The following is a 16,529-nucleotide window of genomic DNA, read 5'->3' as shown; positions in this document are numbered from 1 at the left end:
ATAGTTAAAAGAAATAATTTTAACAACTTACAACATATTTATGTTAAAACGGACCACTCACATATTTTTAAATCCGTTATTCGCTCCATAACGAGAAGCTTCAACGCGAGCGCGCGTTGGCGTACCGACGCACACTACGGGCTGCAGCTCTCCGCGACCGATTGCTCGACGCAGGCGACGAGCGATATGTCTATATCTCACGGAAGTTTTGTTATTAAAATAAAGGAAATTTTCATTTTGGAAATAGAAAATTTCGTTCCCCATACAAAAATATAAAAAAATTAAATTCGTTTTAGTTTCAATACTCTTTGGACCCGGATATGTCCGTAAACTACGTCCAAAAGAGAGGCATGGACATTGTGAATGTCATCTCGCTTTGTGTGGCAGGGCACAGCACAGCGGATGTCGGTCCAGATCTAGAGCAGAGCAGTTGGGCTCTGCTCTAGATCTGGACCTGGAGGGAGTACCTCCACCTTACAGAAAACCGCAGCCAAATAACACTAGACCCTACTCATAGTCTTGTGATCCTGCCGGTGAGTAATTTTGCCAGAGCTCAACGAGGATACGGAGGGTTAGGGTTGGCAACGCACATGTCACTCCTCTGGAGTTGCAGGCGAGCATCGGCTCCGGAGACTGCTTACCATCAGGCGGGACGTATATGCTTGTTTGCCACAAAAAAACACATCAGTAATTATATCATTGCAACGTTATCTTAGTATGTCACTAGACTTAATCGACCAGGATATAAACCGTGATTACCTTTTATATTGTTTTCTAGCTCCCGATATTTCGACGCAGCTACATGCATCTTGTTCACAGGTAACTGGAGATATCAAATACAATATAAATAAATAATAATAAATAAATAAATATTATAGGACATTATTACACAAATTGACTAAGTCCCACAGTAAGCTCAATAAGGCTTGTGTTGAGGGTACTTAGACAACGATATATACAGGGTGAAACCTAAGTCGTAAACAGAAATTGTTGTTTCTATTACAGTATTTTAAGGCAAATTCATTGCATTATCTCTACAAGCAAACAATTAAACTTTATTGATAATATTTTTTAATAACCAAAACACCAACCTTATGGTCACCCTATTCGACAAGATTTGGTCTGTAGCTTAAACTACCACTTGTTTTTCTTCCTCGCGTTATCCCGGCATTTTGCCACGGCTCTTGGGAGCCTGGGGTCCGCTTGACAACTAATCCCTAGATTTGGCGTAGGCACTAGGTTTTACGGAAGCTACTGCCATATGATCTTCTAAAGCAGAAGGTAAACTAAGCCTTATTGGGATTAGTCCGATTTCCTCACGATGTTTTCCTTCACCGAAAAACGACTGGTAAAATATCAAATGATATCTTTACATAAGTTCCGAAAAATTCATTGGTTCGAGCCGAGGTTTAATCCCGCGACCTCCGGATTGCAAGTCGCACGCTTTTATCGCTAAGCCACCAGCGTTTAAGCTACCACTTGTTATGCAGAATTATTTTATCTCATTTATTGAGCCTACTTACGTTATCAAACAAGATCATCATGTGTACTTCAAAAACTTACACTGTACATTTAATGCAAACACACTTATTGGTTCTTAATCGTAGTTTATTTTAAAATTAACGCTAATTTCATACATACTTTAAGAAATGTTCAAAATACTCGCCTCCTAATTCATCACACAACTGTGCCCGTCACCTGTTGTTATCTTTGACTCTCCTTAGTACAAATTCGTCCGCTTTTACTTCGTCAAAAGCGGCTATGATTTTAAGACGAAGTTCTGCCACTGTGTTGGATACCTGCTCATAAACCTTTCTCTTGATTTCACCCCATAGGTAAAAGTCCAAAGGCGTTAAGTCAGGACTACGCGGTGGCCATTGTATGGGTCCATTTCGGCCTATCCAGCGTTCCGGGTATTCATTATCCAAGTAATTACGGACGTCACGTTGAAAATGAGCTGGAGCTCCGTCCTGCTGATAATGCAAGTCCACTAACTCCCCCTGAGGCACTCCTTCAAGCAATCCTGGGAGGACATGACGTAGGAAATGAAGATAGTTTGGGCCATTCTGACGCCCTACAATAAAGTGAGGCCCAATTACTGTATTATTGACAATACCCGCCCAAACATTCACACTGAACCTCACTTGATACGCATTCTTTCGCGCAACGTGTGGGTTTTGTTCGCTCCACCAATGTTCGTTGTGCTGGTTGAAAAGTCCGATCCTAGTAAATGTCGCTTCGTCGGTCCATAGGATGTTTGTATCCTGGTTTTGCAACAGCCACCGACAAAATTCTACTCTTTTCGCGTAATCTGCCAACACGAGATCCTGTACGGGCTGAAAATGAAACGGATGTTGGCCAGACGCATTAAGCAAACGCCACACGTACATTTGGCTTACACGAAAGCGTCTGGCAGCTTGTCTTGTGCTCGCTTGTGGGTTTCTGTTAAAGTAGTTCCGTATCCGTCTGTACAGGTATTCCGGGCGAATAATCGGCCTTCCTCTCGCCTGTGCATGAGCTGGAACAGTAAACTGTCCATAGTCCCGGAGATTTTGAACCATGCTACGAATCAGGTTGTGTGTCGGCACTGGTGATTCGGGGTAATGTTCTTGAAATCCTTCTCGTGTTTGCTCTGTACTGTTGGTTCGAGCGTAAAGTCTTACCATTTCGAAACGCTCAATAAAAGTGTAAGGATATGCAGCCGGCATTTTAAACGCGAATTGATAATTTTGAAATTTTCAATTTAAATTCGTACCGTCATGTTATGACTTTTGAATTTGTCATTGTCAATTTAATCTTTTTTTAACGTTCTTACCAGCAAATACAAAAAGGTTGAATGATTAATCTTAATAACATGCCCTGGGTCTATGACAGTTTGACGTAGCAATTAGGGTGACCATGAGACTCAGTAAATTTAAAACAATTTTTTTAATTAAAGAATTGAGAAACAACGCGTACATATTTTTGCCTGTTGTCACGTCCACATGTTTAAACTAAATTTAAACAGAAAGAAACATATGTTTCTGTTCACGACTTAGGATTCACCCTGTATAATATATAAATATTTATAAATACTTAAATACATATAAAACACCCATGACTCAGGAACAAATATCCATGCTCATCACACAAATACATGCCCTTACCAGGATTTGAACCCGGGATCATCAGCTTCGTAGGCAGGGTCACTACCCACTAGGCCAAACCGGTCGTCGTCAGATATAGTCCAATATAGAAGGTAATCACGGTTTAGATCCCGGTCGATTTAAGTCTAGTGAAACTAACCGTGAATCAATCAACTGTTATTTTAGTATATAATAATATGTACCCGCAGCACAAGCCTTATTGAGCTTATTGGAGAGCTTTGCCGATTTTTATTTATCCATAAGACTCGAAGTCTGTAGTACGAAAATGTATTTTTTTTTGACATTATTACACAAATTGACTAAGTCCCACAGTAAGCTCAATAAGGCTTGTGTTGAGGGTACTTAGACAACGATATATATAATATATAAATATTTATAAATGCTTAAATACATACAATACACCCATAACTCAGGAACAAATATCCATGCTCATCACACGAATAAATGCCGTTGTTTTGACAACAGCAGACAAGTGAGAAACTGATCGAGTCCGTTAAATGCCCTTCTCAGTCGACCTTTCTAAAAATAAATAATACCTATAATTTTATTCCTATATACACGTCTGCCTTTTTGCAAGCTTTTATTTTTAGTAAGCTAATAAGCTAGTAATGGTTGTGTTGTGATCACATCACGAAAGCAAGGTCAGGCCCAGTTCCTAATGTGCAATGTTTGCGATAAGGAAGGTCAGGATTCTGTCATATTTTCTTGATATTGCGGTAACCGGAATCGTCTTTCCTAAAATTATTACATTTTATATCGTCAGGTGACAACAAAAAGTCACTAACTGTAAAATTAACAAAAATCAACGTTACCCTGGTATTAGTATGGTTTACTATGGCTTTGAGTTTCAAGGTTTATTTATAGCCAATTATTTGACCAAACGTAAACTAACAATGAATCGGGATGAAAAATCCTATGAAGAGCCACGTGACTTTCATACAAGGTGTAACAAAAATAACAAAAAATAGTGGGGATTCGTTTAAGGACCATTATTTTCTTCTAGTTTTTCCTAATCAGAACACGATACTGAATATGCCCTTAAACGGATCCTCACTATTTTTATTGTTACACCTTGTATTACTTATTTAAGTTTCGATTGATGAGGATCTTGAATAGCCCTCCTGTCTAATGGAATAGGTCAAATCACCCTGTGAAAGTTCGTTTTTTAATTAATTGTAATAAATATTACCGTTTACCTAACTTAATCGATAATTTTCAAAGCCATGAATGACTTTTATTCTCAGAAACAATTGTTAGGTTTTTTTATCGACAATTCCGTCATATAACTGATATTATTCCAACTATAGGTACTAATGATAACATCTGCGATTACGTATGTTACAAAAATGCATGTTACACCTGGTAGTTTCTAGAAAATGCGTAGACTACTTTAAATTGTATTAAACCCCTTTCACCGCCGTAAGTCCCATACGTACAGAAATGTCGTAATATTAAGTTATTAATATGAACTCGAAAAACACGAAGGAGCTTGTTTTCTGAGACTTACTTTAAGATATGGGTACCCTAGACCTAGGTTCTTATTGTAGAGTTATACATATGCTCAGAAATAGGTTAGGTACCAATATTATAAAAATACACGGTGTTTTTTTAAACTCCGTTAATTTTGGGCTACTTATGGCTTTAAGGAAACTGAATTACATCGTTAATTTACTATTACTGATTTATTTTTCATAAAATGTAATTAATAGCGTTATTGTAACACGGACATTATGTTATTCATGTTTAAATTCACTAAACAATTGAAAACTATGACATATCAATGACATTTCGAATATCGATCGTCTCAGATAGTACTTAATAATACTGTAACACCAATCAATATGTAAAGAGGCCCTAAGGCAAGTGTACACGCTCCTAGGGGCCTTATTAGAAATAAATAAATCATTAATTATCTCCAAAATGGAGTTAATTAGAATACCGGTTTCTTTGAGAAAATTACTTAATTTAAGCTTAGGAAACTTGCTAGGGTGCATAGCAATTAAAGGACTAAAAAAAACCGTGTATGTACAGACATATTCCGAAATACTCGTACTATTTGCTTAACACTTTTGCATACAACCTTCTTTGCAGGGGGAGTACCTTTTCTCTGCAGCTCACTGTACAAGAGACTTACAAGCTATCTATAAGTGCAATCATAAAACTTTTATTTCGCTACTCTATAAAAACAATGGGGACAGCATCCTATGAGGACCTAAATTAGGGCATCATAAAAGACCTAGGTCACGCGTATTGTTAGGTCATGGACACTTATTGATTCAGCTCCTTTCATAATGCGCCATTTGCATTCAAATTGACGACGTGCTTGTGTTGAGCTGGTTAACAATTAACTTCTGTCATTTATGAAAATTTTATTATTTTATTTAGAAACAATAATAAATCGTTTATGGATGTAAATTGAAATGTATAAAAAGTAGTTATATTTTGAATTAATAATAATCTCTCAGGGATAAAAAATTGAAATGTATCATAAATTATATATTTTTTGTTGTATGTCAATGAAATACTGTAAATATAGTATAATGCATGTAAAAAAAATTATTAAATACGGGTAAGTGTGGCATAGGGCGAAGTGTGGCTGGCCTTCACATTGGGACCTCTTTACGCATTGCTTAGTCTTATTTGAGAGTTCATACTTTTGCCATTAAGCGGAAGTAGCTAGTAGGTAATGCATGAACTCGCACTAAACATTAATCAAGGTATAAACAAGCCCCAATGTGAGGGCCAGCCACACACATGCTTAAGTATATTGACAAATACGGCACATGGTGCACGATGCCACTTCCATTTAAGAGTCACAAGAACCCGCTGCCAAAAAGCCGCCATACAATCAAACTTACACGCTCGTAAAATTGAGCGTATTAAAATTTTTGATCGTGTTTAAAAAAACACGCAAAAAAATGTATGTTTGGTTACTTAACAAAACCCTAAAACAATGGTTTTAAGAGTGACCCCGCCGACCGTAACCAAGGTAACGAGTGACAAGAAAGATCACTCATTCACCCATATATATAGGTTTTGTCAATACCCAGATTCACCCATATATATTGGTTGTGTCAATAAATGTTACAACAAACGTAATTTCAGTTGTCTATTCTTACTGATTACGCAGTATTAATAACATTGACTTTGCGGGGACACTCGTAAAACGCTGAAAGTGGCGTTATAAGATAATCTTGTCACAATGCATTTTAGATTGAGACGGCCTTGTCTGCCATTGCCACGTGTTATTCCTTGAGTATAGGAGCTTTGTTTTGGGATTGTTATTGTTGTTAAATATTTAAATGTTTAATTATCTATATAAAGTAGGAGCTTTTTAGGGTTTCATAGGATCAAAAGGAAAAAACGAAACCTCGTGGGTATGTCTGTCAATCTGTCATGGCCTATTTGCTCCGAAACTACAGAACTAATTAAGTTGAAATTTGGCAGACATATATAAGTCTGTAAACCAAAGTCGGACATGTAACGTAAATAAATGAATTCAAAAAAATAAAATAAAAAATCATAAAATATCGTGTTATATATCATATGAAAGGGCGAGTACCGTTTAGAAACTTTCGAATGTGGCTTATCCGCTATCCGCTTTACTTTTCTTCTATAGGGTAGATAGGAGTGTTCCGCGCATATTGAGGCTAATTTTGTGTGTGATACGACGCTCGTATCAAAACAAGATGAAAACCTTATCAATTTGTTTATAAAGAATCGGTTTCATTGTATACTTAAAAATCAAATTAAAATCAATTTATTATTTACATGTTATTTATTAATTGGCAGTTTACCGGTTGCGTGTATATGAATAATATTAGGAAAATCAGTGAAATATTAACAACAACAAAAATAAAATAACAGGTAATCTGCGGTTACTTGTTTATCAAAACCTACATGTATCCAGGAAACACACGTAAGTATGTATGACTGCATAACTATTATTGAAAATAAATCGTAAAAGTGCGTTACTAGCTCATAATTCCGAAACAGATACTTTCTTGCATGTATTTCAATAAGGAACATCGTGTAGACCATCAAGGACGTATGACAAACAGGCGTAAGTCACGAAATTATCGACTGTTTCACCCTTTTTCTGGTAAAAAGTGGTATGTGAGTAAGAGAGAGTGAAGCATTTGTTACCTTTTAAAAGTTTGACTTGCTGGGACCTTCGGAACGAGGGAGATTCTTGCTTTAGACAAGCTCGTGTTACAGTCCAAATATTACAACCAGTATAAGATCTCATGGTGCTCCAAGTCTAATCGGATCTAGATTTAGAACACAAAAGTCAAGGTGTTCAGGGCCTGAGGAAGCAGGGAAGTGTAGGGGTGAAAGTATCTAGAGATCTAGACTATACTAGAGGCGTAGGGACCTAGGGACTAAAGGGGCAAACATTTCCTCGGACCTCGTATTCGAACTGTACACTTCCCTTAACTTCTCTCACGCTGAATTATGCTGACTAGCCTTGTGCCGCATGTAATATGTAAAGGACCAGTTTTTTCTGTCCATCGGCCAAAACTTAACGCTTTTTTCAATGTTGTCGGCATAATGTTCCAAAAACAAAATAATATACATACTATTATAACTGTGCCCGGATACAAAGCAGGGGTGGTACTGTCTGGTACGATAGAAATAGGCTGAACTGTACTAACTGCAGATTTGTTCCAAAAGTATAAAATAAGCTTAGTACTAAATCTACAATCATTAGATTTCATTCGGTTCAAAGTTAGAAATACACAACACAAACAGCAAAATAATCCACATAATAATAATGTACTCTTTCTAATTGATAATACTTGTACAAACATTAAGGTCTATTGACACGTGGGATTACCTACTTCGTCTCCAACTATAGATAGGTATTAGTAAATTGGTGAAATGACCCACCAAAAATTTACAGCTGCGTCGAACTAAGTAATAATATAAACACGTTTGGTTTATGTACAGAACTACTTATTTGTTTATTTCCTCAAAAAATATCCTGTCAGATACAGGTTTAGGAGTCCTTTATTTTAAGGAAAAATAATCCGATAAGTAGTAGGTAAACTAAATGTGTTTATATCATGGTAATAGTTCTGAAACTCCACATTTTTACGAAAATAATGGGTTAATTTAGAACTGATAAAATATCGTGGAAAATTATTGAGCTATTTTAGAGACTGTCTTGTATTGCTCGTACTAGTTGTATTGCACCAGGAATAATCAGCCCAAATTAAGTACAAGAGATACGAAGTAAACCTTGGAAGCTATAACCTAATATGAGATTGATTCATCCTTATCTAAGTGTATGAGTATTACAACAGCGGCGATACCCTGCTCTGCTGAAAACCTATTATTTTTACTAGGAACTACTTAAGCAGCAGTACTTAGTGTGTTTTAGTGTTGTTTTAAAAAGAGACGTTCTTATACGATTTGCGCCATATTTTCGAAATTATTATTTATCGAAAATTTACTCAGTATTCTAACTACATTTATAGACTTTTGCCGTACCCGTGACGGCCCGAAGTAGACGAAATGTATGGGTCCTTCAGTAGTATATTTTTCTTACGATTTTCATATCGGTCCCATGGGAAACTTTGTATAGTATGACCACATATACATTTTGGACATTGGGAATCACGAGCCTGATATCACCCAACAGGGCCGGTAACACCGAACCGTCAGTCAAAATCATCGGAGTTCGTTACAAATTACTCTTATCAAAAGTTCTACGGAGATGTCCGCTGCCGCGGCCATAATTAGATCAATACGTTTATAGGTACGTTAATCGTGCATGGTGCAACTAAAGTTCGCCCTAACTGAAGTCTAAATAACAGTGCGTCAACGATGTTTTGGTGACATCATCGCCTATAATCATTATCTGGTTGGCTATTAACTGAGCAAATAAAAATAATTGTGAGACGACTACGTGAGGTGTGTGAAGTATCAAATCGGCTGCGACGACTCATTTTATTGAAATAGAGTACTTAGAGTGTATGTCCCGGATATGATGTGGCCGTGCCTGTTGATGTGTTTTATGTTTTAGTAAGTAGATAACTAGGTAGGCAAATTTGAAGAAGCACTTTATTTTAATAATCTATACATATAGTAGGTACTTTAAAATCATATTCCAATGTAGGTACTTACAACTTTTTGTTTACATTGTCTATGGAAATATAGTTTTAAAAAATATGTGATAACTCACCTAATTTTTTCATATTTGTCTATTGCAAAATTTATCTAGTGACCTACGTACATATATTATTAGTGTTAGGTAAGTGTATAATAGCAATGTCAAAACATGGCTTTTTATGGGATCGTCTAGACGCGTGACATTAAGTGTGGCGCGACTCCCTCCGCACCCTTCTGATATATTGCCAAGTTAGCCTTCTACTGCATCACCCCACAAGTGAACTTGCGTAGGTACGCACCAAAGGCACGCTGATTAGATGAGTTGTTTTAGTCGTCCTTAATGACTAAACAATGTCATCGGGCTTCTTTTTTCAATTTTCTGGCTCTAAATAAAACTGTATTTTGCCTTTTCAGTTTTGTATGTGAACGCAACCACTTAATTCAGTTGTGTTTACGTCAACAACAGAATTCGTCTCCATTTTTCTTTTATTTCATAGATTGTTAATTCGTGAGTAGGCAGATATGCTGAAAGCATATGATATCTAATCCATCTGATACACGTCGTAATAATCTATTCAAATAGTTTTATTGAATTGCCTAATTGGTTAATGTTTGAACAGAACAAGTGTGAATAATCTAAATAGGTAAGTAGTTAAATTAAATTAGATAGTGCAAAACACATTAATTCATTAGAGACATTAGTCTAGGGCGGGGTTAATTGAAATTAGTTTTTATGTTCATTGCCAACTTAGTAATTTGATTGAATTTTCGTAGTACATTCCCGTTAATATGCTAAGTGTATGTTGATTAATTACAAATGTGATAGAATTTCTGTAAAAGGTCTCCACTGGGTAAATAGTTATTTCTCGATGTTTGAAGCAGGTAATTGAATCAACCTCATGAAATTTCTGTAGCTTTAAAAGTGATTTTAGCGTTTTAGTTACACAACAAGCTATTAGGTACCTATATATTTTCTATGTATGTATGTATTACCTTCCTTCCATCAGAAGCCCGAAGGAACGAGCATCAGGATCCAAGAACGCTCAGCTGCTTTGCGTCAACGGTGGCAGCCCGCGGTCCCCTTCCCTCGGCACACCTCAACTGTTGCGGGTACTAAGCTAATATATCCAAGAATCCAAGTGTAGTTGACGAAATGTTATTTGCATCTATCTCTCGACAGTCTTGACCGCATTTAATAGCAGCGAATTTGTGCATAGTCGATGTTGTGAACTATACAGCAAAAGCTTGACTGCGTATATTGGTTTCTTTATACAAGGGTATATGGTTGATACAAATCTTGTAACTTAAATTTGAACCACTTCTCGGTGTCCGATTCAGTTGAAATATGGAATAATTCCGATGATGGAGCTGATTTGACCCTTTTCCAGGCGTAGTACGATTTATCGACCACATACGCGCCATTAGAATTTCAACTTTAGCATTCCGATTTAAGGTTCAAATTAGATTACCCTTTCAGGAAATGTTACTTTTCTTCAAATGAATCATCAAAGCTGGGTTAATTGGAATATATTTGGATTTTTGGGAAAACCTTGTAGATTGGTGCGGTCTGGAAAAGGGTTAATGATGCAGTCGGAAGGTAGCCAAAGAAGCACCTTGATGGAAAAACACAAACAGATCGAGTTTAGGCTTGTTAGAAAGGTCTCGAGAATTACTATATAGAAGTTTTTTTTTTGTCAGCAATAAAAGTGTCACAAAAATTTTTTTGACATTTCCTTGTTATTATTACATTATTACACGCGAGTTTCCGTTTTGATTGTTGACACCGGGTAGATCATGGACTAAAAAGAGTTAACCATGCTTATGACGGCATAGATAAAATCATTATTTCTCTACAATTCTCAGATACTAGAAGAAACCATCCAAAAGCAAGCTCCTAAGCCGCAATTCTCCACCAAAGCTCCAGTTAAAGACCTTGACCGCTACCGGCTCAGCTTCAGCCGAAGCAGCTCAGCCACGGACGCGCTCTTCCAATACCGGACCAAATTCGTGCAGCACATGCTGTCCAGCCCCATGTACGCCAACAGCAGAGTCGGCAAGCCCTGGGAGATGATCGGCAAGTAAGTGTGGGAACACCGGATGTCGAAAGTCAGATAATTATCATCAACTTCTTGTTGGATCCATAGAGCTAGGAGTTCACCGGTGCCATAGCTGTCTAAAACAATAGTAACTAACTCGTTGCTTAGCCGGTACTGCTTCCACATTCGGAGCAGGCAAAGTAGAAAACTGCCACCTTAAATTTCTGTCAGGAGACGGCAGATAAACACTCTAATTGTTGGTCTTGTTCAAATAAGGGTGTGAAAGCTACAAGGAGTACATTTTTGGTGAAATTTACGATTATTATATTAGTTATTCTTTTTCTATGTGCAATTTAACTAGCTGGAAGAGCATTTTTGTACATTTCTTGAGTTGAATAATAAATAAATATTAAAATAAAAATTATTCCATTGTTTTCAGAATATCAGAACAAATCATAGATGAGATCCTGATGTCTTGTGCGAAAGAGATGCAGTTAGACGATATCATTGAAGAACTATACAAAAGTGAGACACAGTGATTTTTATGCATTTATTATATATTTTTTGATGTTTGAAATAAATGAATTTGGCTTTCGATTTGTTTTGTTACAATTTTAAGCAGGTACATATTCCATAATACAACATAAAGCAAAAGGGATCATTGACACAAAGAATAAGTACTGTTTTTAGAAGATTAGACTTGACTCGAAAGAAAAAATAATAATACATTTATTATTTCTAAATTCGTCTTGTTTTAATAGAACACTTATTAAAAAATACATAAATAAGGCACTTAAACATACGACTAGGTTTATAATACCCAAATGCAGTAACAAACCACTTATAAGCACATTTATCGGAGTCATTCTGTTAATTTCATTAATAAAATAGTTTAACAATCACACGTCATCTTCTTTGTTCAAACTTAACCGAAAAGAATTGAGCACTTCACCAAATCTTGCCCTCTGCCTTCCTATGGTATCATTTTTGTCCATTTTGGGTATTTTGGCTATACTTTCCGTACTTGAGGCATCTGTTTGGTAGGATTCTTCTGGAGTGGGTGGATTTGACTTCATCAGCCTTGGCTTTAGAAGCATCGGACCACCAGTGGCAAATATGTTCTCCAATTTGCTCTTCAAATCTGCTCTACTCATGCTCGTTTCTTCTTCACTCTCAGGCTCTTCAGCCTCTTGTTCTTCTTTATTTACTGGTCGTAAACTTAACGCGTCCCTCGCCAGTAATTCCTTTTTCATATCTAGGAAAATCTGCGGACGTTCACGATTGGTCATATTGTATTCAGTATTCTCTATCACATTGCCAGAAGAATGTGACCGTCTGCCTGGTTTAATAGTCTGTTCTTCTTCTTGGTCTGCTATTTTAGTTTGATATATTTGCGACAGCTTAGACATGAAGTTTACCTGTCGGTCACTACCGAAAGTAATTGTCGTGTCATCCTGGGAGCTGTTAGATTTAATGCTTTCTCTATGCTTCTCCTCTTGTTGATCTGATACTTGAAGTTTCGGTATATTCGGTCTAGATGAAATCGTATAAGCTTTCTTAAAATTAGGGTTCATGAAAAAGTTTTCATCAAAAGGTGGTGGCTCTGGGATGATAGGAATATCTTCTTTGATTTCCTCGACAGACTCCGTTAAAGCCGTTCTATCGATAGTGTCTGAATACCCAGACTCATCAGTCTGGGAATTAGTATCGCTGTCATTGAAAGCGGTAACTTGTTCATGTTCATTTTCTTCATTTAGAACTTCAACGTGGTTATCATCTTCTTCGTTTAACTTTGGTAGGTCCTCTCTATGGACTTGCGCTATTACATCATATTTAGATAGCACTTGATTACCCAACGATGCATCTGACCCAGCATCCGATAACTCACTGAGACTCTTCCTGTGCGGTATGCATTCAGGTGACGTTGAAACTATTATTACATCATCTTCTTTTTCCGTATTTTCTCCGTAATTATCTATTCCTTTCACACTGTACGTGTCTTCTTCTGCTTGTAGTACTTGATCTAGTAGATCGATTATATTAGCTTCCTTTTCATCGTTATTTTCTATAATGGCCGCTTGTTGAATTATCACTTCCTCTTGAATGATATTTCTTACTACTTTTTCATTCATTTCAATAGGACTGGCAGGTCTTATTTCGCTCATTTCTTGTTCACTGGGATGGCCCTCGCCTCTTTTGACACTACTTCCAGCGATAGTATCAGGAGGAGTTGGGGACTCTATGATGATCTGAACAGGAGGTTTGCCATTCTTGTGTGTGTGCAAGTCGTTGAATTCGTGCCGCTTGTAGCAACACACGCAGATAAAATAAATTATTATACCTAAAAGAGAAAATAAATCGTCATTAGTTCCGTGTTCCGTGTTCTACAGACAATAAATCAATTATGAATTATGAATTATAATTAGTTTTGAAGTCTTTATGCTTAATCTGCTCTTTTTTGATAGTGGTAATCTTGGATTTAAAAATAGTGGTAATTTTTTTGGATTAACTACTCGTCTAATAAATCAGTGAAATGAGATACCTAACACAACCCAGACTGCGACGCGAATCCAGGTTTGCACGTTGATCAACACCATGAGGCAGATATTGATGTAGATGCTGAAACACGGGATCACTGGAACTAGAGGCGTCTGAAAGAAAACATTGTAGGAGATAAATCAATAATATATAAAAGTTTCTTTTCTAATAAAAGGAGTTTAAAAGTGAATTTTCGGGCATTTCTTACCACTTTCATGTAAGGACTCATATTTAACTGAATAGCGATTGTCATCATGTCTGTGAATCTGGATGGCAACTGTCAAAGGTTTTTATAGATGGCGCCAGCAAAGTTTTCCTATGTTCTTACTACTACTACTACTTCACTTGCTCAGTGACTCAAACAGGGTCTTGGCCTCTGTCACAAGAGAGTGCCACTCTGCCTTATCCTGTGCCACTTCACGCCAGTAGGGTAATCCGAGGGCGGACATGTTCCTAGTTTTGCTTAAAATTTCCTTCTCGACTCCATCGACTAGGTTTTAATGATATTTGTTGTTATTCTTTTCCTCTAATCTTTAACTAGCATGCTCAATTTCTCACCATAAAAGACACTTTCTCCTTGGCCTGCGGCTGCATCATCATCACTATCAGCAACATCAAGACGACCACATGCAGCAGGATATACCAGACCACGCTGGTGTCTATGTGCACTGTTACCAGTACGGCGATCACGGTCATGAATACTGGAAACATGGTTTTGCAATATTTTATTAAACTATAACGTTTGTTATTTTGTTTTAGTTTTTTAAGCCAGTTATATGAAGGACCTTGGTAAAATTGTTATGTTATGTTACTATCTGTCTAGTCTGATGATGAACATCGTAGGTGGCCATTAAAAGCAGTGGTATTAACACAACGCAATCACCTTGAGTTTGAACAAAAAATTATCACAAAGACCCTACAGTGTCTACTCTTAATTTATCCTACTCTTAATGTCTTTTCAAGCATTTAAAGTGAAAAAAATATTCTATTAGCTAAATCGAATGTAAATAATTTACAACTTACTGTATAAACTCAGCACAATGTTAACCAGCCGCGAGCTGCTCTCCGTGGCTTCTCGGCTTCCACAGTAGAATATCTGCTTTACAATGCCTTTCGATCCAGTTGTTATCTTTTCTGAACGGTACCTGGAATTATTATTTAATTATCTGGATGGGGAACTTAAAATTGAACCAGGCTAATATTACTACAATGTTATAGTCTGTCTTTGCTCGTAGGAATGCACAGACTTTGCAGTGACAGTGGTTCTTGACGTAGCAGTTCACGTGAAAACTTAACAAATGGGCCTACGTCCTAAAATATTATGATACGGCCCGCCTGATGGTAAGCAATCTCCGTAGCCTATGTACGCCTGCAACTCCAGAGGACCGCCCTAACCCTCCCCCTCCCCCTCCCCCCCCTCCTTGAGCTCTGGCAACCTTACTCACCGGCAGGAACACAACACTATGAGTAGGGTCTAGTGTTATTCGGCTGCGGTTTTCTGTAAGGTGAAGGTACTTCCCCAGTTGGGCTCTGCTCTAGATTTGGAATGACATCCGCTGCGATGTGCCCTACCATACAAAGCGAGATGACATTCACAATGCCCATACCCCTCTTTTGGACGTAGACGGGTCCGGGACTTACATGTCGACTAATCACATCGATGTTTTCTATGGTGGCCGATGTTTTATTTCGTCTTTGTATTGGTCCCATATTACAAGTTCGTCAGTATAACCTGCCTATTCATTTTGCACATGACGAAATGGTACAAAACACTGTATTTACCTGAGTATTATAATACATGCAGCGACAATGGTATAGGACAGCAGGGTGCCAACGCACATCATCATGACCAGCGCATGCAGTCCTAGCAGGCCAGCCAATAAAGCTGAAAGCAAATAAACCATAAAATTAATCCTGAACTACAGCAGATCAATAGCGTTTTGACAGATTTTACAAAAAATTTACCAAATGAAGACTTCACTGCTTGGTCGAAGTGACACTAAGATAGATGCCGTAGCTGGTCAAGGTTAGAGACGTTAGAGTAGGTAGTTAGGCAAAAAATATCTGTACTTCTGTTACGGTACATATACACGTAAATATTTGTTCCAGGATTATTCTTGCCTCTTCGTTGCTCTCACTAATCGTGCCCTTACATTACCTAAATTCCAGGGTGAAATCGACCCTCATGTAAAGGAAGTGTGTAGAGCGTGGTCGGGCCACACTAGGTTTTCACGGCCAGTGCTGTGCTAAGCATCCCATACATTGTCACAGCCATCGGTTCAAACTTAGCGTGGACGGACTCTGTAAATTCCCGTATCATTACCTATGACAATAGACGGTACAAGTGTTCCGATGACCGGTGATTTCTTGTTCTTGCTGATCCTCGCGAACCAGTGGAAGAACAGCCCATCAGACGCCATTGCGTACAGCAGTCGCGGCAGAGGGAATATCGACCCGTACAAACTGGAAAATCAAATAATCTTATTTAAAATACTAAAGGGACGGTCGCATTAGGTAGCAGATTGGGACATCTAACTGTAATTTAAGTATCTGGATTTTATGAAAAACTACGTCGAGTTCCAGGATATTTAATCCACCTGAAACAAATTTTGTAAAGGTCACTTAATTTTAAATTGGAATTTATTGTTTCTGATGGTGCTGATGGGAAAATTATAATACCTATAATTTAGCGCCA

The 16,529-nt window shown here is 37.5% G+C and overlaps 2 protein-coding genes across 7 annotated transcripts in view; one reads left to right on the top strand and one right to left on the bottom strand.

Annotated features, from left to right (window-relative positions):
- LOC133524059 (uncharacterized) overlaps positions 1-11,893 on the top strand; it is a 73,242-nt gene extending 61,349 nt beyond the window's left edge. Inside the window, exons 18-20 of one of the 3 annotated variants that reach the window (XM_061859853.1) lie at positions 10,268-10,370; positions 11,124-11,338; positions 11,736-11,893. In XM_061859853.1, the coding sequence (XP_061715837.1) occupies positions 10,268-10,370; positions 11,124-11,338; positions 11,736-11,835 (418 nt within the window). In that variant the 3' untranslated portion in view covers positions 11,836-11,893. Of the gene's footprint in view, positions 1-387; positions 533-778; positions 820-10,267; positions 10,371-11,123; positions 11,339-11,735 lie in introns of those variants that run through there. The other 2 variants (XM_061859855.1, XM_061859856.1) reach the window with 2 other exon arrangements.
- Positions 11,894-12,001: 108 nt separating this feature from the next.
- The window catches only part of LOC133524058 (cationic amino acid transporter 2-like), a 28,833-nt gene continuing 24,305 nt past the window's right edge, over positions 12,002-16,529 (bottom strand). For all 4 annotated transcript variants that reach the window (XM_061859850.1, XM_061859849.1, XM_061859851.1 and 1 more), the window contains 6 exons: positions 16,158-16,297; positions 15,617-15,719; positions 14,858-14,979; positions 14,393-14,535; positions 13,839-13,947; positions 12,002-13,637 (listed from right to left, as the gene is read on the bottom strand). In XM_061859850.1, the coding sequence (XP_061715834.1) occupies positions 12,196-13,637; positions 13,839-13,947; positions 14,393-14,535; positions 14,858-14,979; positions 15,617-15,719; positions 16,158-16,297 (2,059 nt within the window). In that variant the 3' untranslated portion in view covers positions 12,002-12,195. The remainder of the gene's footprint in view (positions 13,638-13,838; positions 13,948-14,392; positions 14,536-14,857; positions 14,980-15,616; positions 15,720-16,157; positions 16,298-16,529) is intronic.

This window comes from Cydia pomonella, chromosome 13, assembly GCF_033807575.1.
Source record: "Cydia pomonella isolate Wapato2018A chromosome 13, ilCydPomo1, whole genome shotgun sequence".
In the NCBI taxonomy this organism is placed as follows: Eukaryota; Metazoa; Arthropoda; class Insecta; order Lepidoptera; family Tortricidae; genus Cydia; species Cydia pomonella.
This window is presented reverse-complemented; position numbering and strand designations above follow the sequence as displayed.